Below are 23,985 nucleotides of genomic sequence, written 5' to 3' on the forward strand. Positions count from 1 at the left end.
GTCATGGTCCAGTAGCTCCGTTCTGCAGCCATTGCCCAGTTAACCTGTTTGTGCTATGGAATGGGTGCAAATGAGCTAGTGCTGAACCTCACATTAATGCAGATCTATCCAGTTCCCTCTATTTCACTGATTCTCAACCAGGGTGCCACAGCACCTGGGGGTGCCTTGGGATTTTTTCAAGGGTGCTGCTGAGTGCCAAGCAATGCTACCACTTCGGGTGTGCAAATATGGTTCACAAGATGAATCCAGAGATTTCAGACAGGAATCCATAGCATTAAAACCATTCTGACCTGTTGCGGGCTTTTGGAGTTCTTTGCAACAGAAGGATTGCTCTAGTATTTTTCTGTAGTCAAAAATCAAGTAAAAAGTTAAGAGCTGACACTTCCCAAGGGGTACTTTCAGTCTACAAAGGTTGAGAACCACTGCTCTCTTTCTCTACTCTGGCTGAGATAAAAAGTCAAATTAGTCAGTCCATTCCCCTTTTCTCCCCACAATCACTCCTGGTATTTTATAAACTCATTATTTTGCTACCTTGGAAACCATTTCAGTTTAGAGATGGAGAATTCAGATACTGGAAGGTTAGGTGAACTAGACAGAGATTAGGATTCCTGCTGCCTGCCAGAACCTGTTCAGCAAGCAAAAGTCTAACTCTGGTCTAGTGTAATCTGCTGCTGTAACTCAGCAAAACTTCACTCAACTCAATGGAGCTGCATTTAGTGTCAGTAGTGCAAAAACTCAGACTCTATAGTAGTCTTCAACTGCAGTGTGGCTAAAGTTATACTCTTCAGTCATAGAACAGACAGGATTTGAAAGCTGCATTAATTCAGTGCTGTGATCTGGATTGGAAAGTTGATCTTGCAAGAGTAAAGTGGTCTTCATCTGCTATGTCTGTTCCTTCATTGGTTTCTTTGCCAAGCCAGTTGGACCAAATTCCAAGAACTGGGCAACCTAACAGCTACTAATGGTAATTTTAGAGGACCTTGATTTGACTGAACGGGAAAGTAACATCCTAAACACTAATCTACCTCCTTGAGGCTTCAGGAAGAGGAAGTCCTAGGATGGGTATTATTTATACCCCACCATCATTATTGTTTTTCTGAGTTGAAAGAGGAAGGGGTGCAAAGCTGTCTTAGTACCCGAAACAGACGGTTCTGCATGATTAAGGCTATATAGTTTGTAGGGTCAGAAGGGACCAGAGGAGATCATCTAGTCCGACCCCCTGCCATAGCAGGAAAGAGTACTGGGGTCAAACGACCCCAGCAAGATGTTCATCTAACCTCCTCTTAAACACTCCCAGGGTAGGAGCCTGCACCACTTCTCTTGGAAGTTGGTTCCAGACCCTAACCGCCCTCACCGTGAAGTAGTGCCTCTTGATATCTAACCTAAACCCACCCTCCGCCAGCTTGTGACCGTTATTCCTGGTCACTCCTGGCGGTGCTCGGGGGAAAAATGACTTCCCCAATGCCTGCTGGTTCCCCCTGACTAGTTTATAACAGGCCACAAGATCCCCCCTCAGCCTTCTCTTGTGGAGGCTGAACAGGTTCAGGTCCCATAACCTCTCCTCATAGGGCCTGCCCTCTTGTCCCCTGATCATGCGAGTGGCCTCCTCTGGACACTCTCCATGCTGTCAACATCCCTCTTGAAGTGCGGTGCCCAGAACTGGACGCAGTACTCCAGCTGCGGCCTGACCAGTGCCACATAGAGGGGAAGGATCACCTCCTTGGACCTGCTTGAGATGCATCTGTGGATGCATCCCAAGGTGCGGTTGGCCTTCCTAAGTGCCTCCCCACACTGCCGGCCCATGTTCATCTTGGAGTCAATGATCACTCCCAGATCCTTTTCCGCCTCCGTGCTGACAAGAGGGGAGTTCCCCAACCTGTAGGTATGGTGCCGGTTGTTCCTCCCGGGGTGCATCACCTTGCACTTGTCTGTGTTGAAGCCCATCCTATTCTCGTCCGCCCACCCTTGTAACCTGTCTAGGTCTGATTGTAGCCTGGTGCATCCTTCCAATGTGCCCAAGTCCCCCCACATCTTAGTGTCATCAGCAAATTTGAAAAGGGTGTTTTTACCCCCTCGTCCAAATCACTGATGAAGATGTTGAACAGTGCGGGCCCGAAGACCGAGCCCTGGGGGACCCCACTGCCCATGTCCTTCCAGGTTGAGAAGGACCCATCCACTACCACCCTCTGGGTGCGGCCCTCCAGCCAGTTGGCGACCCATGTGACTGTGTGGGTGTCGACACCACAGCCCACACAGTGTGGGGTGTGAGACAGTGTCAAAGGCCTTCCGGAAGTCTAGGAAGACTATGTCCACTGCTACCCCTGCGTCTAATGATCTGGTTATCTGATTGTAAAAGGCCACCAGGTTGGTCTGACAGGACCTGCCACTGATGAACCCATGTTGGTTGCCCCTAAGCATGCAGTCCTCTGCTGGCCCCTCCTGGATGTGTGCCAGCATAATTTTCTCGAACAGCTTGCCTAGGATCCAGATAAGACTAACCGGCCTATAGTTTCCCGGGTCCTCCTTCCTGCCTTTTTTGAAGATGGGGACCACGTTGACCCTCTTCCAGTCCTCCCGTACCTCGCCAGACCACCACGAGTGCTCGTACAGCCGTGCCAGGGGACTTGCAATGACCTCGGCCAGTTCCTTTAGAACTCTAGGGTGGAGATCATCCGGGCTGGCTGACTTGAATACGTCCAGCCCCTCCAGAAGCTCCCTAACTAAATCCTTGCTAACCCTTGGCCCAGGTGTGCCTCCCCCAGGGGCCCGAGGGGGGCCCAGCAGGGAGGTGGCTGTTCTGGTCTCTACTTAGGAAGACGGAGGCAAAGAAATTGTTAAACATGTTAGCTTTGCCTTCTGGTGTGACGACCAAGTTACCCATGTCATCCTGCAAGGGCCCCACATTACCCGGGACCTTCTTTTTACCCCCTATGTATTTAAAAAAGGACTTCTTATTGTCCTTAATCTGGGAAGCTAGTCCCAGTTCCATCTCTGCCTTGGCCTTCCTAACTACCCCCCTACATCCCCGAGCAACTACTGAATAGTCCTCCCTGGTGATGACCCCTTCTTTCCATTGGGTGTAAGCCTCCTTTTTAGCAAGGAGACATTCCCAGATGCTTTTGGTGAGCCATGGAGGCTTGTGTGCTCTCCTGCTCCCTTTGATCCTCGTTGGGATTACCTTCCTTTGGGTTTGGAGGATCGTCTCCTTAAGGAGTGACCACTCTCCTTGGACACCTGGCTTCTCTCCCCTCCGGGACCTCAACGCTTCTCCAACTATCCTCCTTAGCTCGTTGAAGTTTGCCCTCCTAAAATCTAGGGCCGCTGCCTTACTGCATGCCTTTGCCACCTTGCGCTGGATGGTGACTCCCAGCAGGCGATGATCGCTGTTGCCCAGGTAGTTGAGCACCCGCAGCCCCCTCACCAGGTCATAACCTGTGGCCAGCACCAGGTCCAACAAGGCGTCTCCCCGGTGGGGCTGTGCACCCCCTGGGTTAGATGGAGGTCCTGCACTCTGGCCAAGAACCGACGTGAGCGGTCAGACCTGGCTGACTGCTCTTCCCAGCAGATGTCCGGGAGGTTTAGGTCCCCCATGACTACCACATCCTTAGCCTTCACTACCTCTGTGAGCTGACCCAAGAATTCCTGGTCAAGCTCTTCTCCCTGGTTGGGAGGTCTGTAGTAGACTCTCTTTCCCTTTGTTAAGCCTCTTTCCCCTCGACTGCCTTGTACTCTAACCCAAAGCACTTCAAAGTGCTCCTCCCAACTCCTTGCTAATTAACGAGGATGTGTATTCCTCCTTAATAGAGTGCCACGCCCCCACCTCTTCCCTATCCTGTCCCTCCTGTACAGCCTATAGCCCTTGACATTCACCGCCCAATCATGCGTTGTGTCCCACCACGTTTCTGTAATCCCCACTATGTCCGGGCTGGTGTCAGCCAGCAGAAGGGTGAGTTCCTCCTGTTTGTTGCCCATACTACGAGCGTTTGTGTAGAGGCGTTTGAGGCCTCCTGTGGGTGTGTGTACTGACCCCCTAGTCCCAGCATTACCCTGGCCCCTATCTCTTACCTGTTTATTCGCTTCGCTCGGTCTGGGCTGGGCTGTAGTTGTGGGTGCTGTTTGGTCTGGCAGTCTGATGTTTCCTCCGCCCTCACCTTCCCCTTCCCCCGGCGAGCCTAGTTTAAAGCCTGCCGGAGGAGGTCCGCCAACCTAGAAGAGAACACACGCTTACCTTTAGGGGAAGGGTGGAGCCCATCCCATCCCAGCATGTCTCTCGTCGTGATGTGCCAGTCAAAACACAGTGGTGTGGTTGTGTGTGAACTATAGTGTTCCTGTATCTTTGATGTAAAAAAGCTTTTAAAAAATCCTGTTTTAAGGAATGTTAGATGGGCAGCTATGGGCACATCAATTATAGGAGAGCCCAGTGCTGCATGACACTGTCCAGGATTGCAACATATGTTTGCGTGCATGTGTCCACACACACGTGTTCATCTATGTAGGAGGGGAAGTGGGAACTTTTCCATATCATGTCCCTGGAGAGAGGCATGAACATCTGTACAGGTATTTCTTGACTCGGGCAGACTAACTAGCTAAGTAATGTTAACTTCAGCAAAAACAGGAGCTACTTTTAGGCCCCGACTTTGCCGGCTAAATTTGAATTTCCTTCTAAGTAGTCAAATTGAAAAGCCAGCCCACCCAGCTTTCCCTTTTATTTGCTGACCTCAAACACAAAAGGCTTAAGTATATGTTTCAAGTTTATCCACATGTGTATATGCTACATAGTAGGGTAGCACCTATGGGTGCCCCTAGAGAGTAGGGTCATAGTGAGAGACTCTGCGAAAATAGTAATACAGTCCATAGCTTGAAGATCTCAAAATGGAAAGACCAACACAGTAAGAAGGGAAACAGGCACAGAAAAATAATCTGCTTGTCCAAAAGCCACAGTGGCAGAACGGGGAATGGAACTTCATAGGCCCAGCCCAAGGATCCATGTTGGAACGTAACATGTCAAGCTTGTGACTGGGATCAGGGTGTCCTTAAATCCTAGAAGCATCCCTGTTCTCTACCACTTGCCCAGACGTACATCCTCATTGCGGGTGTGCCTGCGCCTCCAGTATTCAAGCTTTCTGTTATAGCAGTATCCACACAGTAGGTAAGCCGTGGTCTCACTGCTCCTTGTGTTCTGTGCTAAGGGTGTAAAGGGAGGGGTGCACATCCTGCTCCATACTGCTTGACCACCTTGCTCTCCAATTTGCAGACCACAAAAATACAAGCTAACTCCTTAAAGTCATTTTAGAAGAGAGACTTTGTGTTCCTCTTATTTATTTTGCCATTTCCATAAAGGGGGGGAGGTTTTTCTTTCTTTTTTTTCTCCCCTTTTCTTTCTGTTGAAGCTTTGTCATTTTTCCAGCATTGGTGGCTAGACAAAAAGGCCCAACGTTAGGGGCTATTTTTCCCTTTTATCTTCCTTGCTTCTCCCTTACCTCAGGGTCAAGAGAGAGAAATCCTGCACCTTACTGACATTATGGCTTCTCCCCATTATGGCTGAACTGACATTATGGCTTCTCCCCAGTCCCTGGGATTAAAACAGTGTCCATCCTATGGTAGTGTCTATAGTCAGTGGACATGTTGAATGTCTGTACTGTTTGAGAGAATTTTATGTTCTTAGGAAGTGCTTCCTATGCAGGTCTCTTATCCCCTGGACCAGAAAGGAGTGAGACCAGACTCCATTAGACCTCCAGCATAAATTTATAGCCTCACCCTACAGTCCTGGGACCCACAACCCGGCTAGGTACTGGGCATCAAGCACCATCTCCTGAAAGAGATCTTCCATGTTCTTGCTTCGGAAAAGCCTGAAAAAAGTCACAGATCTAAGAAGTAATTGCAGGGTTGTTGTGAAGAGCTTAGCCCAGGGCAAGGTTCTTACAGCAACCCTGATCACTACAAGAGCGGATTGCTGGTTAATATTAGAGTAATGATGGCTCCCTTCCTCACCTAGTAGTGAGGAACAGACTATTTTGTGTTTTTAAATGTCTCAATACAGAAACATGCATGTGAACTGCGGTCTTATTGCATTAAAAGTTTGCTAAACAGGTTAATAGTATTGTTCCATTTGAGAGCTGAGGCTCAATACATTTCGCGCCCAATATTTTTTACAGTAAAAACACTACTTCATCAGATCTGTTTCTCCTGCAAAAAAAAAGGTGAGGTGTGTGATTAAGGTTGTAGTATTTTATTTTGATCTTCAGAAAACACATTCTCTTCATGCAGTTTTACATTTTAAAGACAGAGGTAATCAGCTTTTTGCCACATGGACAATTTGACAGTTCAATCTCTAAATAATCTTCATCATTTTAGCAGAACTTTTTGCTTTAAGTAGGAAAAAAAGGACTGTGTAGTAGTTTCACAAGGTCTTGCTTTGAGAAGACCAAAGTATAATCTTACAAGAAATATAATTAGGCAGCAATATGTCTGGAGACATGAGTGTTACTGAAACAACACCAATATTTTGAGAAAGACTAAGCCTGAATACAGGCTATCAGTCAAAGTTCAATTTTTAACACCTCTCTTGCTGAATAGTTTTTTACTGAAATGTCAGTCTTCCTGGCTGTGCTCAACTGTACTCTCTTGTCATGTGAGAGAATTGGAAGTCATCAGTTTGCTACATTTCCAGGATGGACTGACTACATTCAGGAGATGACATTTTGTTTTTAGCTTTATTAATACAACCATATCAGTAAACTGACTGGCTCATCTCAAATCCAGAACAAACTAAATTGAGATGACTGATGAAAGACGGTTGCTGAAATAAGCCATCTCTAACATCCTAGGCATACAAAAGTATTGTGTGAGAGGCACTTAAAGGGGGGAAAAAAGGCAAAATGCATTTCTGTGGCAACACTTGTTCTGGAAATTAACACCTGGACACAGGCAAAATATCCACTAGTACCAATAAAGTACCCAATAATGACTCGTCCAGCATCTTTTTAACGTTTGTGCTAAGCGTTACATACCATAACCTGACAGTGCAAGTATCCTGGGAGGTTTCTGTCCGACTGCTTCAGTATTAGAATACGAGGAGTTGTAATTGATATTACGTTCCAAAAATACATAGCGATTACCATTCACAGTGTTTGACACATTCTTGATCCCATTTCGTCAATTTGAAGGGTTGTACCAGGTACACTTAAGCTTCAGTATTTTTCTTTGAAACTAAGCAAAGAAACAATGACCTCTCCATCTAGAATCATTACAGAACACTCCAGGTTCAGAAAAGAAAAAAGGCCTCTGGCAGTAAGACTTGAGAGCATTAATGATTTGATACTCAGAAGTGGACACAAAATCTAAAGTTATTGGTATATATTCTTGTGCAGGATTTGCCCTAATGAGCTACTTTTAATTTAATAGGTTATTTCTATGTTAAATACTGCTTTACAGTTTAGACTATTTCATTAAAAACTGAACTCTATATTCAAAATTGTGCTTGTCTATTCTCATTTATCTGCATCAGGATAAATGCTCTCAAACGTTCACCACACCTAGAGATGAAAATGCAGTTGTGATGGGTGACTGGATTACCACTTGTCTCTGTCAGAAAGATGTGTGTGTATCCACTGAATTTCACTGATAGTTTAGCGAGAGAGCGCATCTGCCTAACAGACTACAGTGAGGGGGCGGGACAAGTTAGATTTGTCAGAAGAACAACAAAAGGCATTGCTTACTAGTAGTTTATTCCTCAAGCATGTCCATATGTATATTCTCAACTTTCTTATATGGCTCCTCTGACACCGAACTGTGGGATTTTTCTAGTGAGCAGTGTCTGTCATATTCATTTCCCTCGCCCTCAGATGTGCCATATCTCAGAAGGAAAATAGGCAGAGGCCACCTGAAAATTAAATTTTCAGAACTCACCATCCCTGTTGTGGCTATTTTTATGTAGAAAGAAGAAAGACCTAATCAGATCAGTTTGGCAGACATACACGGGTTACCTGCAGAAGTTTTACAGAACTCTGTATGAAATATCTGCAAGTAGCACTTAGGGTTAAACTTAAGGGGACAAATTCATTCGCAGTGTTACTTTTCTTTTCTTCATATATATACAGCTTAGATGTGAAATGGCCGACAGTGTTATTCTTTCTTCCCATCATCACAATTTAGAGTCCTCCTATGGAGTATATCTCAGAACAAAATGTCTGAAAATACATTTTAGAAGGCTATAAATAAAGGAGACAAATGTGACCAGTATCCTGAATGCCTGGTATCCACTGTTTTCTGTCTACGTATTGTGTGGCTGCAATTCACTTTTCTTTTTGAGAGTTTCTTTTTAATGTGTTTCCAGTGCTCATACTTTAAAGTCTTTCAAAATATCAGATGAAGGATTTCACCCCATACAATGGCCACAAATACTGTGCCTGAAAAGACAATACAACCTTTCAGTAAATACGGTTAAGAAATGTACAGTAGTAAAAGTGTCCAGAAAATGTTGGAGTGTGTAAGGTACAGTGGAGACTAATGAGAATACTGAATTTTAGAAAATGACAGACAAATGTATTGTTTAAAAAAAAGCAGGAAACCATGTTTGCTTTGAGATTTCACAAAATGCATTATACTCGTGGTGTTGGGTGCCACAAACCTTTTATTCACTTGTGACTCAATGTTTTGGCATCGAGTGAAGGGCTCTACTGATTAGCACCATCTCCTTAAGGCAGAGGCAGGCAATTATTTTGGGCGGAGGGCCACTTACCCAATTTTGGCAGGCTGTTGAGGGCCACATGGGTAGCCCCGCCCCTTGACAGGTGCCCCGTCCCCTGGTCACCATCTTGGGACCAACGTCCCAGGACCAGCACCAGTGGGGCACAAGCCGGCAGAGGTCTGTGGAGCCGGGCTGGGCTTCTGCCAGCTGGACCCCATGCTCCTGCCACCCTGCTCTGGGCCCCACCAGCACTGGCCCTAGGACACTGGTGCGGGCCCTGTGCTCCCACTGGCTCCCCACCCACTCACACCCAGTGCCTCCCAGCCCCACGGTACAGGTAGGGGGCAGCGCACAGCTCTGAGCCCCTGCTCACCAGCAGGGAAGAAGCTGGTGCTAAGCGTGGGAAAAAGTGGCCCCTCGCCCGCTAGCAGCCCATGTGCTGCTGGAGCAGGCACAGGCAGCCTCACGCGGGCTGCAGGTGGCTACAGCGCAGGGCGCTGGCCATGGGGTGGGTGAGGGGCCACTTTTCCCCATGCTCAGCACCAGCTTGTAACCCACCCCACTGCCAGCCTGGCAATGGGGCAGGATACAAGGTGGTGCTGAGCGCGGGGGGGAGAAAGCAGTCCCTCCCTGCCCCACACCTAGCGCTGCATCCGCTTGCAGCCTGCTTGTGCCTGCTCCGGACAGCCCTGCATGGGCTGCGAGTGCCTGCAGTGCAGGGTGCCAGCTGTGGGGCAGGCGAAGGGGCCCTTTTTTCTGCAAAGGGAAGGAGCCTGGGGAAAAGCTGAGCACAGGGGAAGCAGCCCCTCCCCCACCCCATGCCTGGTGCCCCATGCTACAGGCGCTCGCAGCCTGCATGGGGCTGTCTGGAACGGGCACAGGTAGCCACATGGGCTGCAAGCAGCTGCAGCGCGAGGCACCAGTCGTGGGCGGGGAGGGGCCACTTCCCCGCCCCTTCCCTGCCTGGGGTCCCCTTGAGCCCCCCAACACTTACCTGAGCTTCCTGCACCAGGACAGCCACATGCTCCCAGCCCAGAAACCCCAGCTGGGGCTTCTAGCTGATAGGCAGGGCCAGGCGGGCCCCACTGTTGTTGGAGCTTACCAGGCTTCCCCTGGGTCCTACTGCCCCTGGTTTCTGTCATTTTTGACAGGAACCAAGGGCAGAGAAATATTAATTTTCTGCATTTTTTTAAGGGGCTCCATAGGCCGGATAGAATGGGCTTGTGGGCTGCATTCGGCCTGCAGGCCATATTTTGCCCACCCCTGCCTTAAGGCTACAGGCATCAGAAAAGTAATTCCAGTTCCTTTGCTCCTGATCCGCTCAGAGCACCAAGGTATCCAGGGCCTACTTATGCCACAGCATCTGCATTATCCTGCTGAGTTTTGGCATTAGGGGCTCACTTAGCCACATTGGTGCTTCCATGCTCTCAACCTTGATATTGGTGGCTCTGGTTTGACACTCAAGCCTCCCTTGTTAACTTCAGCAAAGACAGTTGTACCTGAGGGGATCTCAATTAAATTCATCAAGGCTAGTTGCATGAAGACACCAAAAAAACCCTGTGTTCCTTCTCTAAAATAAAAGCTTTCACACCCCTTTTATGAGGAGACTGACAAAGCATCTCCCTTTTCTTGCCCTTTCTTCTCTATGATACACAGACCCTAAGTGCTTGATCCTATTGGCCTCCAATACCATTTGACACTGCAGCCCTATTGCGAAATCAGTTTCACAAATAAGGCTTCTACCCCAAATCAGTCTACTCTGCAATTTTAAGTACATCAGCAAGCTGTATGTCTGCCAAAGTCTTCTCCATCACATTCAGTTCAGCAAACAGACACAAGAGCTCATATTTCATCCTTGTTTCCAAACAAAGCTGTGATACCCCCTTCTTGAACCTCCACTGGATGATCAGAAGTCATTCAAAGATTACAGCTGAGAATTTCAGACGCACTGGAAATTGACTGCAACAGTTTGGGATAAAAACAAAAATCACACGCTCCTGGACATTTTACATACTGCTTTTCTAAGCAGACTAGCTATGACCCTGCATAAAATTGTGGCAGACTTGAGGCTCTTTGTTCCAACAATAAAGAATGCTTAAAGAAGGTCATAAGTAGTTCCCTCAGTGGGATTTGAGTATTTTAATCCCAATATGGCTCTGCTGATTTTCTAAGGCAGTGGGGGACAGCCTCTTTGTCAGGCATGGCACAGATTAGAGGTGTGCCCTCCCCAAGTGCAACTCTGATCCCTTTCCTTTGTTCAATCTGCTGCTCTGCTTTCCGCTCCTTACTCCATATTCCTTGTCAAGTCCCCTCCTCTGTTTTCTGCTTCCCATCCTATTGGCTGCTGTGTTACCTGTCCCCTCCCATATCTACCAGGTGCCATACACAGAGGCTGCCTGTGCCACTTGTGCCACAGATTAGCCACCTAATCTAGGGCCAGATAAGACTCCTGAATTCTTAGGTAATATTTCTCCTAACCATAGCAGTGATTTAAAACACTGATTACTGAGGGTCAACTAACAGCAGAGACACTGCATGAGGTCTATGGTAACAGAGGTCGCAATGCACTGCACACCCTAGTTTCAGTCCTCTGGGCTGCCAAGAGAGGTCTGGGACACCTCTGAAGACCTTTCTTTTGAAAGCAATAATGGATCTGGTGCTAGAATGGGGTGGCATCCTGGATACTTCAGAAGATTTACATGTAGCCTTGCATCACTGGGGTATTTATTTATGTCAACCAGGGTGACATGCCAAAGTAGACAAGATTTGTCTAAGTAACATCAAACCTGCAAGGTACAGTTCATCATTGGGCTCAAAGTACCCAAGTAGCAAACATACTTTGAAATGAATATATAAGATAAGCAAAATTACACCACACCAAGATCAAAGCAGGGACTGGGGAGCGGGCAGCTGCCCAGGGCAGGCAACGGTGTCCCAGCCTCCGCTCTGATCTCAGAGTGGGAGGTGGGCAGGAGACAGCTGCCCAGAGCTGGGGTGTGGGGCTGGAAGACAACTGCTTTGGAGGCGGACCAGCTCTCCCTGCTCCCCAGAGCCCAAGTGTGATGACAGTCTGCCAGCTGGAGCTGGTACCCAGGGGAGCCTGGAACTCCCCCTCTGCCTGCTGTAGAGAAACAGAGTGGGGCATGAGTAGCCTGGCACTGAACTGCTCCTGTTGGGAGCAAATTTTCTCCTGACAGGTACATGTGTAGACATGCTCCCAGGGAAAGTTTACTGCACATTAGTTTACTGCACAGTAAGCTTACAGTGCATTAATAGCACATGTAGATGGGCCCTATGTAAAGCATTAAAACCCCCGATACTATATGACCTGTATTTGCAAGAAGGAATCAATTTCGAGTGTCCTGACTTGAATGATGTTCCAGCCACAACATTTAATATAACTTTTTGCATTTGAACTTAAAATGAAAAATGACTAGATTGTGAAAAAGGGCAGTGACATCCTGTCCTACGTCATATTACATAATCCTTTTTTCAAGTGCATAAAAGTATTGAGGTTGAAAATACACTTACCTAAAAGGGGTGCTATCCAATACACTAGTGAATACTCCCAGAATTTTTCATGGAAACATCTTGCATGTAATGAAAAGGCCAATGCTGGATTAAATATTGCTCCTGTGAGGTTTCCTCCTGCAAAAAACAAGCAAACAACAGCATCAAGAAAAAAGGGTTTAGCTTTATCTGTACTACTTTTGAGAGCTATTAGGTAGTGAGGTATTAAATAAAAAGTAAAGCCTTGAAGCTACAATGGAAGCTATGCCTTGTTACACTGCTACTCAACAGCATTACAGAACTTAGTTTAATGCTGATATGAAATGAAAACTTTTAGTAGAAATTTAAGAATATGTTCTAGGCATAGTCTAACTCCATTAATATATTTCTAGCAAATACCATATTTAAATCAGTTAAGGACAATAAATTAAATCAAGTAGTCTATCTTACTAGGTAGTTTGTCTTATGTTTTTTAAAAAAAGCAAAAATCTCTATATACACCAGTCAGTGAAATTTCTAAAACCTTTCTGACCACTCAGTCTTCTTCCTAAGTAGGGTCCATGCTATGTCTTTGGTTGTATTCTCGGTGTGAACTATATGTTGTCAGTCCTAATTGTTGTTTACTTAAGAAATGTTATCAAAGATTAATTTTACTCTGTTCTTCTGTTCTGTCTAATGATTTCAAACCCTCTATATTAACTATTATGTGCTACTTTATGAAAAGTTAACAACAAATCTCATTCACAATTGAGTTAAATTAAAAGTACTGCTACTGCGGAACCTCAACACAATGAACCGTCAGCTGCCACAGATAAATGTACTTTGGGTTTTTTTCTGGCTTCCCTAAAAAGGTTTAGCCAAATGGCAAAGGAAGCAAAAGTCCAAAGTGAAAGACTCTAGGTAGAGAGCTAGACTGCTCATCTTGGAGAAGGTTAGGATAATAAACCATAAAATTAGGTCCCATGAAAACCTCAATACAGTGAAAGTGCCCAGGCTGCATGGGACACAACTTACGCATGTAACAGCGCGCGCACGCGCGCGCACACACACACACACACACACACACTGCTAAACGTATACTCTACATTTTATTTATGCAATTTTAAGATTATCGCGTGGTAAGATCACTAGACAATAACAGCGGTAGGAGAAAGCTATAAAATTTGAATGATGTATCACTTAAAGACAGCAAGCCCCACTCTGGAGAGGAACTGGGCACCTTCACCTGCCACTGACCTAAAATGGAAAAGAACATGCACAAAGCTTTTCAGAATTTGGCGCATAAATAAAAATGAATTATATTATGCATGCTAGCCCCAGTCTTAGTATAACTCTACTTATATCAGGGGAAACATTTCTGGATGTGTAAATATAGTCTGATGAGTATCTTTCTTGTAAGTGGCCATCCTACTGAAAAGTTAAAATACTGAAACAGGATTCTGCAGACTGCTATAGCATTCAGTTATTACTGCTTTTGTCCACCTTCATTTGGTTTGTTTGCTTTTCACAGCTTCTATTTAAAAATCATTTTAAGCTGCCTTTGGTTTTTCCTGTCTGAATTAGTGAGCGTAAACACTAAGTCCACCCTTTGTATGAATGTTAGTGCCCCGAGTCCTCCTTTCTGCCCTTTGTTGATCATTAGCTTCCGATATCTCATTCTCCCTAACCATTTGGCATCACAGCATGGAAATTACTAACAGAAACTTCAATATAATGCTGTGCAGATAGGCTCAAGAAAAGATTAAAAGGATCTCAACTGCTTTCAAAGGGCAGCCTCTCCTTAAAAATAATGAAGTTACCCTAAACTTTCACAGTTCAGAGCTAATGAAAATAAGAGTGTGGAAGAATGCGAGCAAAGATTTTTGACAGTCAAAAAAGAAATTGTTTACAATAAAATAGAGGTTTATCAGGGAATGTAATGCAAAGTTTTTGTAAAAGATTAGTGAAAGCAATACAAAGGCTAATGTAACCAGGTATATTGATATAAGAATGTATCAAGCTCATTCTGATAAGCTATACAGCTAAAGATACATTTAAGTAGGGGAGCACTATAAAAATTTTCTTGGCTGATACCGAGAGCTGATGAATAACCAACCATATCAGCCAGCGCCAATCCAATAACCAATATTTAGTAAGTGCAAGTCATTTTAAACTACTTACATAAATAAACCATTGTTATTTGTTTTGCATGTATAACACATACAGATACACACATATCTCCTGCCTGCTCTGGCCCTTGATGAGGAAGGCAGTGACCTCACAGCTCCTACCTGCTCCCAGGACAGCCTGTGCTACAGTCCAGGACAGGCGGGGCAGACCCCTCATGTGGACAGAGGTGCCAGGCACTTTGGGAGCCCCAGAGCATACCACTGCCTCAGTGCTGGTGGTCCCCATGCAGCTGAGCTCCTGCAGCCACTGCGGAGAAGCCACTTTTGCAAAGACACCCAATGCCTGGTGGAGCAGAACATCCCTCACATGGTGCCTTACCCCACCCATGAGCAGCCCAACATCTCTGCAGCAGCTCCAGTGCTCAGGTCCTGCTGCATGCGTGGTGTTGCCATGGCAGTGGTAGCAGTATGAGCCAGTAATGGTCCTTTTGTTGCTGAGTGTGGTGCCCTGTGACCACTCCCAGTGCCCCCCTCTCCCACCTGCTACTTGCTAGGACCTGTAGTCTGCTGTTGACTTGAGTCAGTGGTGGGGCACAGGGACCAGACTACCCTCTTCAGGGTGCTCCACGCATGCGGCCATAATCATCGGCGACTGGTGCCTCTTAATTCTGGGGGGGCACCAGCGGCCACTCAACAACCGCGGGGGGGGGGGGTCCGCCAGTAGTTGACGGGGGGGGGTGTCTGGAAGTGCTGCTGGTGCTTTTTTCAGGTGCCTCCACTCCCCAGCCAGCAAGGGCCAATTTTGGGGGGGGCACGTGTCCCTATCTCACCTTCATATCGCCTATGGCAAATAATGTCATTTCTCCTTTTATTGCTGCTGATCCAATAGCCAGCCAATATATCAGTGAACCCCTACATTTAAGTGAATAGAACTGCCTGCACAGAAGTAAATAACAGTATTTATGAATCAGAGAATACTTAGTCCTCATTAGGTTCCTGCAAGTCTCTGTCCAGAACAGAAAAAAAACCTCAATCCTAAAAGAATCGGAAGAAAACATTTGCTTTTTCAGTTGTTGACTTCACATCAATGGTGAAAAGGAATTTCTAAGTACAGCCACTCTTAGTTCTGGCAGCAGAACTTTTTAAAATACCTACTAGTATATACAACTTCACTCTAGGCAGAAATTCAATGTAACAATATACTCTGGTATTTCTGGTTCATTTGTAACGGCAACAGAGATCAGTTTGAAAAGCACACCCACAATAGCTTATAAAAACAAAGTGTAAAAAGAAGCAATTCAGCTGAATTAAATTCCAAAGGTTTAGCACACCTTTTTGGAATACATAAATAAAAAAACCTTAAAAGCAGATTAATAAAGTGCTGAAGTTTATGTCAAGGCCTAATCTATTTAGTTTGGATTCTTTTTTGTGGGGGAGCTAAATGTTTTAAATTTAGCATTTTCAGTATTATGTAAGAGTTAGTTTGCAATATTCTGCTTTAGATTCTAATCCATAAAACCAGTTTGGGGACTTACTTTTCATACTTTTTTACTTTGATGGATTATCTACCTATACATGTAGTATTGAATGCAGTACTTAAAAATGTTAAGATTGCAAGGTTAAAGAGTGAAAAGTTTGTAAATATTAGGTTTAAGTTTGCTTTCACAAATATCCTCTTTCCAGGAATAGTTTGTGACAGACCCAGAGCTAGAACCCAAATCTTCTGGGTCATAGTTCAATGCCTAAAAGGAAGAGACCATTTTCTGAAAAAAACTCTGCCTCCTTCACTGTTCATCTTGTGCACTGAATGAGACAAAGTTCCTGTAAAATAAGTCGTAGGTAATCATGGAATTAGAGATTGCATCATACTGCTTACAGACAGGGGATATCCATGCACAATCCATTTTAATTCTATCACTTTTTTAATGCTGGGTAACCGATTTTATAAACATAATGTTCTATTAAGGTAGAATCCCTAGGGTTTAAAAGCAAATAAGAAAATACAGAAATTACATTGTATTGAGCCTTACTGATCCTCTGTGCATGTTAGTACAGTCAGAATCTCAGGGCATCTGTACATGTGCTCTGAGGGGATGGGGCGCTTTAATCAGAGCAGCTCTGACAGCCTATCTAATTAAAGCACCCGCAGCATCACGTGTATTTGGTGTCTCAAGCTTCAAAACAGTGGTAGCGGTGCTTTACCTAAAGCTTGTTCAACGAGTTTAGTTAAAGTGCGCCTACCACCATTTTAAAATGTGGGGACACAGAGGCTGCTAGAGCATGGTAATTAGCATGCTCCAGAAGACTCACAGCAGACTCAATTAATTGTGTCTGCTCTGACACATGCTAATTAGCAGATGTCAGAGCAGAGGTCCATCACATGTATAGGTGCCCCAAGAAGTTTAGATCTATAGCACCGCTCTGTCTGTTATTTTCTCTATGGATTAGCCACTAGAGGGGCAATATGACAAAGACTGTCTTTATGTTTTACAACTATCTGAAACGCAAGAGAGTAACATCAGAGATCACAAATCCTATGTTCTAACTCCAGGCTCTGGAAGCTAAGATCATTTAAAGTATACCTGTTTTCAGATAGTATTGCATCTGAACCAGTCAGGAAAAACCTAAAAACTGTTAAGAAGCATTAAAATGTCATTTCTATGCTCAGAAATTCATTTCAGGATGAAGTTCAAAATTGCCAAACTTCTTAGGCAGTTCTCTACTCAGTCCAGTCTCTCCAGAATTGGTTACAGGTTTTGGCTGTATTGTAGCTCATATTAACTGCCAATTAACTCAATTTTTTAATTTTACTCCATGTACCGATTTTATAAACATAATGTTTGTTGCTGATCCTTGTTTGCCCACAGTTAATGTCATTTACCAGATGAAATTCCTCTGATGTAAACCTTGTTTTACTTCAGTGTAATGCATCTACATTAAGGGTCTGGCTGTTGATATTATTAAATCAATACCAATTTTTCTAATCTGGACAGTATTTGCATATTTCTTCCAGTGCTGCTGTTTTAAAGTCTTTTGCAACGCAAAGTGTTATGAAGGATGTCATACATATAAAATTGTATTTAGGAGAGAATTTTTATTTGTTTCAATGACACATTTACACAAGTGTCTCAAGAAACTCTTCAAACTTATTGTATGCTGTTTATTTATATCACTAGCAAAATACGTGTCATTAATGACAAGGGGCCGGGGGGGGGGGGGGGGGGGGGAGTCAAGATGGGATGGAGACCCGCATCTGACCCCACACCCTCCCTCACTGCTCTGATTCCAGCCCCGGGCCTCCCCTCCTGCCACTGCCCCGTTACCCCTCTGCTGCTGCTCTCCATGCGCAGGGTGGGGAAGCAAGGCTGGGGAGCAAGGCGGGTGGCATGCGGCTGCGCGGGGGGGGGATGGTGCGCAGTTATTGGGGCATGGTGCAGGGAACAGCCACGGCTCGGGGAGCACTTGCTGGCTGTGTGGTGCAGAGAGTGGCCCCGGGGTGTGTGACGTGTGACCACAGGGCATGGTGCAGGGAATGACCACTGGCTGCGGCAGCATGGTGTGGGCAGTGGCCCCAGGCTGTGGAGTGGTGGTGCGCGACCATGGGACATGGCACAGGAAGCAGTCATGGCATGGGGAATGCCTGCTGGCTGTGGCCGCATGATGTGGGCAGCAGCCCCAAGGCGTGGTGCAGGGCACGTGGTGCATAGCCACAGGGCATGGCATGGGGAGTGGCCACAGGGTGTGGCACGTGGGGTGTAACATGGGCACATGTGGGGAGCGTAGCATGAGTGGCACAAGGAGTGGCCACAGCACCGGGAGCACCTGCTGACTGCAGCCATGTGACATGGGGAATGGTCCAGGGGCATGGCACATGGGGATGTGTGGTGCGTGGCTGTGCAGGGGGTTGGCACACAGCCAACAGGTGTTGCATGGGATTGGCCATGGCATGGGGAACATCTGCTGGCTGCATGGCATGGGGCATGGCCCTGAGGTGTGGTGCAGGGGTGTGGTGTGCGGCCACAGCGTGATGCATGCGCCCCACTCTGCAGCTGCAGCTGACAGGCACTCCCATGACCCCCACACCTGCTCCCCACACGGTCCCCTGCAGCTGCAGGGTGTGTCCCCCCCATACCCAGCTGCAGCCAAGTTGCCGGGGGGGGGGGGGGGGACATGGGACAGGACGGCAGCACAGCTGCAGGGTGCTGTGCAGGGAGCAGGCGTTGTCTGCGTGCAAGCCCCACCTCCACACCCTGTGGGCACAGCCACTGGGCGCTTCCCATGCACAGGCACGTGGCTTGAGGCCATGGGGTGCTCCATAGGGGGTGGGTGCGGGGAAGCACACTGTGCTGCGGCATGCTGCAGCCAGTGGACACTGCCTGCTCCCCGTGCATCCCACCCCCTTTGCACCCCATGGCCACAGCCAGCAGGAGATCCCTGTGTGGACGTGTGGCGCACAGGAGGGTTATGGTGTTTGGCCACACGGAGCCGGCGTGGGGGGGCCCCACCTTAGTCCACAGCCCCATGCTGCAGCCGGCTGGGCACTGCCCGCATGCCGGCTGCGTGCGCGGCCAGAAGCCACGTTCCCCTTTGTGCACCCTACAGCCGCAGCTGGTGGGCAATCCCTGCATGGGGCGTGGTCATAGGGTACTGTGCAGGAAGCACACCCCACCCCGCACCCATGTGCTGCAGCCAGCAGGCTCTGCCCACACACCCCACACCTGCTCCCTGCTGGCACCCTGCAGTCATGTGTGAGGTCCCCTGCACCACACCCCCTGCAGGGCTGCAAGCCATACACCCCACCCCCAGCACACCATGGCTCCTACCACCTCTGCCCGTCTGTCTGTAAGGCTCCAGGCAGTGCATTCACAGTTGGCCTCGAGCATTTTGGACAAACAGATACACAGCAGGAAGCTACAGCTTTTATTATATTAGAATACTTATTGATGAAGAACATCTTGCAGTCAAAAGCTTTTCTAACTATCCCATTGAAGCAGTTGGTTCAATAAGAGGTATCATTCTAAGAAATCCATGCCTCTTAATTATTTTTACTCAACTAGTGTTTTATGAGTTCTTTAAAAAATTGGTTTTTGTTTCATTCTTAGCTGCTAAAGCCTGCAACAGGGCCTACACAGACTGACCTTATTATCTACAGAGTCCAAAGTTCACCCTGCCTGGTTCATTTGACAGCATCTAAGCCTTTTCAGTGTTTCACCTGCTGTAAAACACAGCAACCGCCTTAGGGTCATTGGGCATTTTTAGACGTGTGCGATGTAATGCCAGGTGCTCTTGAAAGTGCTACATCGCATGCTTTTGTATAAATAGAGATATGCACAACAGAAATGTGCTGAGAAAGTGGTGGCAGTGCACTTTTGAACTAAAACACATTGAAGGTGTTTTAGTTCAAAAGCGCACTGCTGCCATTTTCTATGTGCCGATGCGCATTTGGCCATTTAAACAAATGCATGTGGCAGTGCTAGGCATGTCAGCTCGCACATGGAGCAGACTTGATTAACTGAGTCTGCTCTGACATGCTGGATCTCCAGCAGATCGCAGCATGAAAAGGTATGTGGTTTTTAAACCTCACAGCTGATTTTAAAAAGGGGCAGATCTGGGGCGGGGGAAGGGGGGCAGGACAACCCTCTTTGACTCCTGCTCCACCCAAAGGTTAAAACCAACTGCCTGGCAGTAGCAGCCGCAAGTCTAGTCAGGCAGTGCTGAGGGAGCCAGTGAACTTCACAGCTTGTTATAATACCACCTACCTGATCCCTTCTAAACTTTTTGGTCATTTTTACACGTGTTCCCCATGCAGTCCTGGGCGCTTTTAATTAGCAAGCCGTGCTAATTAAAAGCATCCAGTGTTGCATTAGCAATCCATTATCAGTGGTGCAGTGTGCTTCTGCGCTGAGAAAATGGTGGCAGTGAGCACTTTACTAAAGCATATCGAATGCGTTTTAGTTCAAAGCGCACCGCCGCCATTTTCTCAGCGTAGAGGTGTGCTACCTGACTGATGCATATGATGTGCAAGGCTGCCAGAGCATGTTGATTTACGTGCTCCAGCAGACTGGATTAAGCTCCAAGGGGATGGATTTCCAGCACCAGACTCCCTGCCTGTGTAAGTGCCCTTCATCAGAGAGGTGTTAACCAGCCTCTCTTCTTTTTAATGGTCTCAGGTTCCACCAATCAAGCTATCCTTTGCTCTGCAATTCTGCAGCCTCTTGCCTTGCCAGTTGTTTTTAACTCTTTCCAGTGACAAATTTGTTCTTTCTTCAACCTTAAACTATATAATCCAGCCCTGGGCCTCGGATATATTAATCAAGCTTCTGGTTTAACCGGAGTAAAAAAATCGCTGTTGTTTTCCATGGGACGATGCACCTCGTCCTCTGCACCCCCCGCCTTTCCAAAATACTAGATTAAAAACAAAACCCCTCGAGATGATGATGGGGTGGAAATGAGGCCACTAACCTCCATACACCAGCAGGGTGATAAGAAGAGCCACGAGGTGGACTCTAAGCCTGGGCCGGACAGACTCGATGTGCAGCAAGGTCAACTGGAAGACCGCGGAGAAGAGCAGCTCGATGCAGAAGGCCTGGATCCCCGTGGTTCGCATGGGGTGGGCGCAGCCCTCGGCCAAGGCCCCGGCATGGGCCGCACTGCTGCTCGAGCCCCAGAGGCCGCGTATGTACGCCCTGGCCAAGCCGGCGCCCGCTAGCTGCGCGCCCAGCTGCACTGCCCCGCGCTGGGCCGTGAGGCCGCCACCCAGCACGTGTTGCAAGGTGCCGCAGGGGTTGCACGTGCAGCCGACCAGTGTGAGGCCGTGCAGGACGGTGAGCACGTAGGCTAGGCCCAGGACGCCGTAGGGCTGGGGCGGCGTGTCCGCCAGCAGCCGCAACTCATGGGTGCAGGCACACACCTGGAAAGTGCCCAGCGCCTCCAGCAGCAGCGCGCGGGCGGGGTGGCGGCCCACCAGCCGGCGGCCCCCGCCTGCCAGTAGCACCGTGCCTGCCAGCAGCAGCACCGAGAGCCAGGCGTCCCCCAGCACCATGGCAGTGCCCTTGAGGGGGTCACAGGGTTGGGGGCTCCCCCTTCACTCCTGCCCTGCCCTGCCCTGCCCTGCCTTGAGGGTGCTGCCCACTCTCTCAGGGCGCCCTGCGGCCCCTCAGGGTGCAGACCCCTCTCAGTGAGGGGCCGCCACAAAATGGCGGCAGGGGGCGCGAGCGCGGGACCCGGGGCACGGGCAGGCTGCCGGGCAGAGCGCGCAGCGCATGCGCATGCGCACAGCGTTCCCCTTGCCACGCGCTGCTCTACCTCGCCGGCTCCGGGGAGGGGGGAGCAAGCTGCTAACGACCGTTGCGGGGGGAGGGGCGCGCGACCTTCATGAGGGGAGAGGAGGGCCCAGCCCCGCTCCCAGGTTCCCTTCGTAGCGCAGCCCTCAGGAGGATGGGAGGGGAGGAGCTGCCTCCTCGCCTTCCCTCACAGTCCTAGGGTGCTTCCCCCAAAAAGGGACGTTTTGCACAGATTTTTGGTAGCCGCTTGAGGGCGAGCTCTAGCAATTTCCCCTTCGTGGTCAGGGGTGGAGCTTTCCCTCTCTCTTGGAAGAGGGACGCAGGTGGTGTGGGGCAGCCTCCCCCGCGGTAGGCACCTTGTTTTCTCTGGGGCAAGAAAGACTTGGTGTTGCCAACCTGCATCACTTTTCGGAGCTGTTTTTAAAGCCTATGCTTTGGGTACGTGGACAACGCAGCTCTCTCATATCTAGTTCATAGGCAAAGAACAGTATAAAATAAGTATGAGGAGTTTCTGCAGACACTTGTGTAAAAGTGTCATTGAAATGCAGAAAACTGCTCTCTCAAATGCAATTTTATATTATTTTTATATCTATTTTACAGGCATGAAATAGTATAAAATAAGTAAAGAGTTTCTCTAGATGCTTGAGTACGAGTTATTGAAGCCCAGACAAACTCTCCTAAATACAATTTTGTATGCATGACATCCTTCATACACTTGATGTTGCAGAAGGCTTTAATTTAAAGCAGCAGCACTGAAAGAAACACTCTACAGTAGAAAAAATGGTATTGATTTAATAATATCCATAGCCAGATGTAGCTTTTATAGATATTTATATACATGTATAAAAGAAAGAGCTAAGTTTTTCACATTCCTCAAGCTATATTCTTGCTAGGCGAGGGGCTCAGCCTCACCTTCTTCAGTTTCAGGTCAAAACAAAAAAAACAGGATCTGGTTTGCTAGATCTAATATGAAATTAAAAGACAACATCAGGGAGGCCCAAAATAGTCCAAAGAGGTCATGTCTTGAGTGCTCAAATCAGCCTAGTGAAATGTATGTTCAGTTCCTCTGTCCCTTGTTTTTCCTTTGGGACACCCTGCACGTCTCTGGGGGTTTTATTTCATCTAAAGAAGTACAAGAGAAGAAGTCAAAGCCAGTTCCTAAAGTTGGAGCTACAAACAAGCTGCAGGGTTGTGAAACAGAAGAGAGATGGGGTGGAAAAAGAAGATATTGACAGCAAAAGAAAGGATAGTTTGAATAGTGGAATATCAAGACTATCAAAGAGATAGGGGGTCCTTAACACCTGCAGAGCAGAGAGAAGTTAGCAGGAATCAGGGAGACAATAGCCACTACAGTCAATTGATTCCCTCGGCACTGCCTGAATAGAGATGCTGTTCCCCTTTCCAGATAGTTGGTTTTAAAGTTTTGGTGGAACAGGAAGCAAAAGGGGGTGCAACTGCTAAACAGACTACTCTCATGTGCTACTGTGGATTAGGTTAAAACCAGGGGTTGTGGCACTGGGGGCTGCCTTGAGAGCCTCTGAAGGGTGCTAGGCAGTATATCTATTTGTGTTTAGTAGAGACAAGAACAGAATGTGTGGGGCATCTAGATATATGCACAGGACATCTTATGGGAAGATGACATATAGTATATACATTAATCCTCCCAGAAGATGGCAGCAAAAATGACATCAGCATTATCAAAGCTTCTGGGAATTCCTTTTTAATTTGGAGTTTACTGAGCAAGCTTCACAGGGAAAATAGATTTTCTGAAGAAGGTTACACCTACCTGATGAATATATTGCCTCCCATGACCTAAAACAAGACCTTACTTCCAGCTAAAGGTCAGTGTAATGAACAGATTAAAGTTGCAAAATAACCTCTTGAGTAAATGGAAGGAAAATAATTTGTCTGGCACAGCTGTGCCCTATTACCTGTTGTTCTGCAGATCCCTGCCCATGCTGAATCAGGAGAGTACCCTCATAAACATTACACTTGAGGGCCTGATCTTGAGAAGCTTTGGACCTAGTGGGTGCATCTACCCATGCTTTTTAATGTGCAGCAATAAGCTTTATCACTCCAGAGTTTATTGCTGCTGGCCATTCATTGGTCCTTGCTCCCAGAGCACAGCACCTTCAGCCAGGTAGCAGCAGCCTCAGCTGTCAGGTGGGTGGGGAGATCAGCCTGCCAGCCCAGGGCTGCTCCAACCTGAGCTCAATATGCTGTAGAGGGGTTGGCTCGGGCACAAGGGTGCTTCAGTCTGGTGCTAGCCAGTAGGCATCCCCCACACACAAGCATCCTCATGCACCATCCAGCTGGCTCAGTGTCCGCATGTGTGCTGCTGCACACAAAAAAAACTCCACAGCAGGGTAATTAGAAGTCCTACCTGGTTGCAGAG

At 47.4% G+C, this 23,985-nt stretch overlaps 1 protein-coding gene across 3 annotated transcripts; it reads right to left on the reverse strand.

Annotated features, from left to right (window-relative positions):
• Nucleotides 1–4,065: 4,065 nt before the first annotated feature.
• On the reverse strand, nucleotides 4,066–21,667 carry AQP11 (aquaporin 11). 3 transcript variants are annotated; one of them, XM_090030714.1, is made up of 3 exons: nucleotides 20,770–21,667; nucleotides 12,221–12,337; nucleotides 4,066–4,206 (listed from the first exon to the last, which is right to left on the reverse strand). In XM_090030714.1, exons 1-3 carry the CDS (start codon nucleotides 21,347–21,349, stop codon nucleotides 4,178–4,180), a joined length of 726 nt encoding a protein of 241 aa, XP_089886840.1. In that variant the 5' UTR covers nucleotides 21,350–21,667; the 3' UTR covers nucleotides 4,066–4,177. The 3 variants fall into 3 exon arrangements, with proteins under 3 accessions (XP_089886840.1, XP_089886841.1, XP_089886839.1); XM_090030715.1 differs by lacking the exon at nucleotides 4,066–4,206 and adding an exon at nucleotides 6,214–7,882; XM_090030713.1 differs by lacking the exon at nucleotides 4,066–4,206 and adding an exon at nucleotides 6,214–8,408 and having other exon boundaries at nucleotides 20,770–21,659.
• Nucleotides 21,668–23,985: the final 2,318 nt, after the last annotated feature.

The sequence above is a fragment of the Crocodylus siamensis genome, chromosome 1 (genome assembly GCF_052110815.1).
Source record: "Crocodylus siamensis isolate JL-2025a chromosome 1, ASM5211081v1, whole genome shotgun sequence".
NCBI classification, from domain to species: Eukaryota; Metazoa; Chordata; order Crocodylia; family Crocodylidae; genus Crocodylus; species Crocodylus siamensis.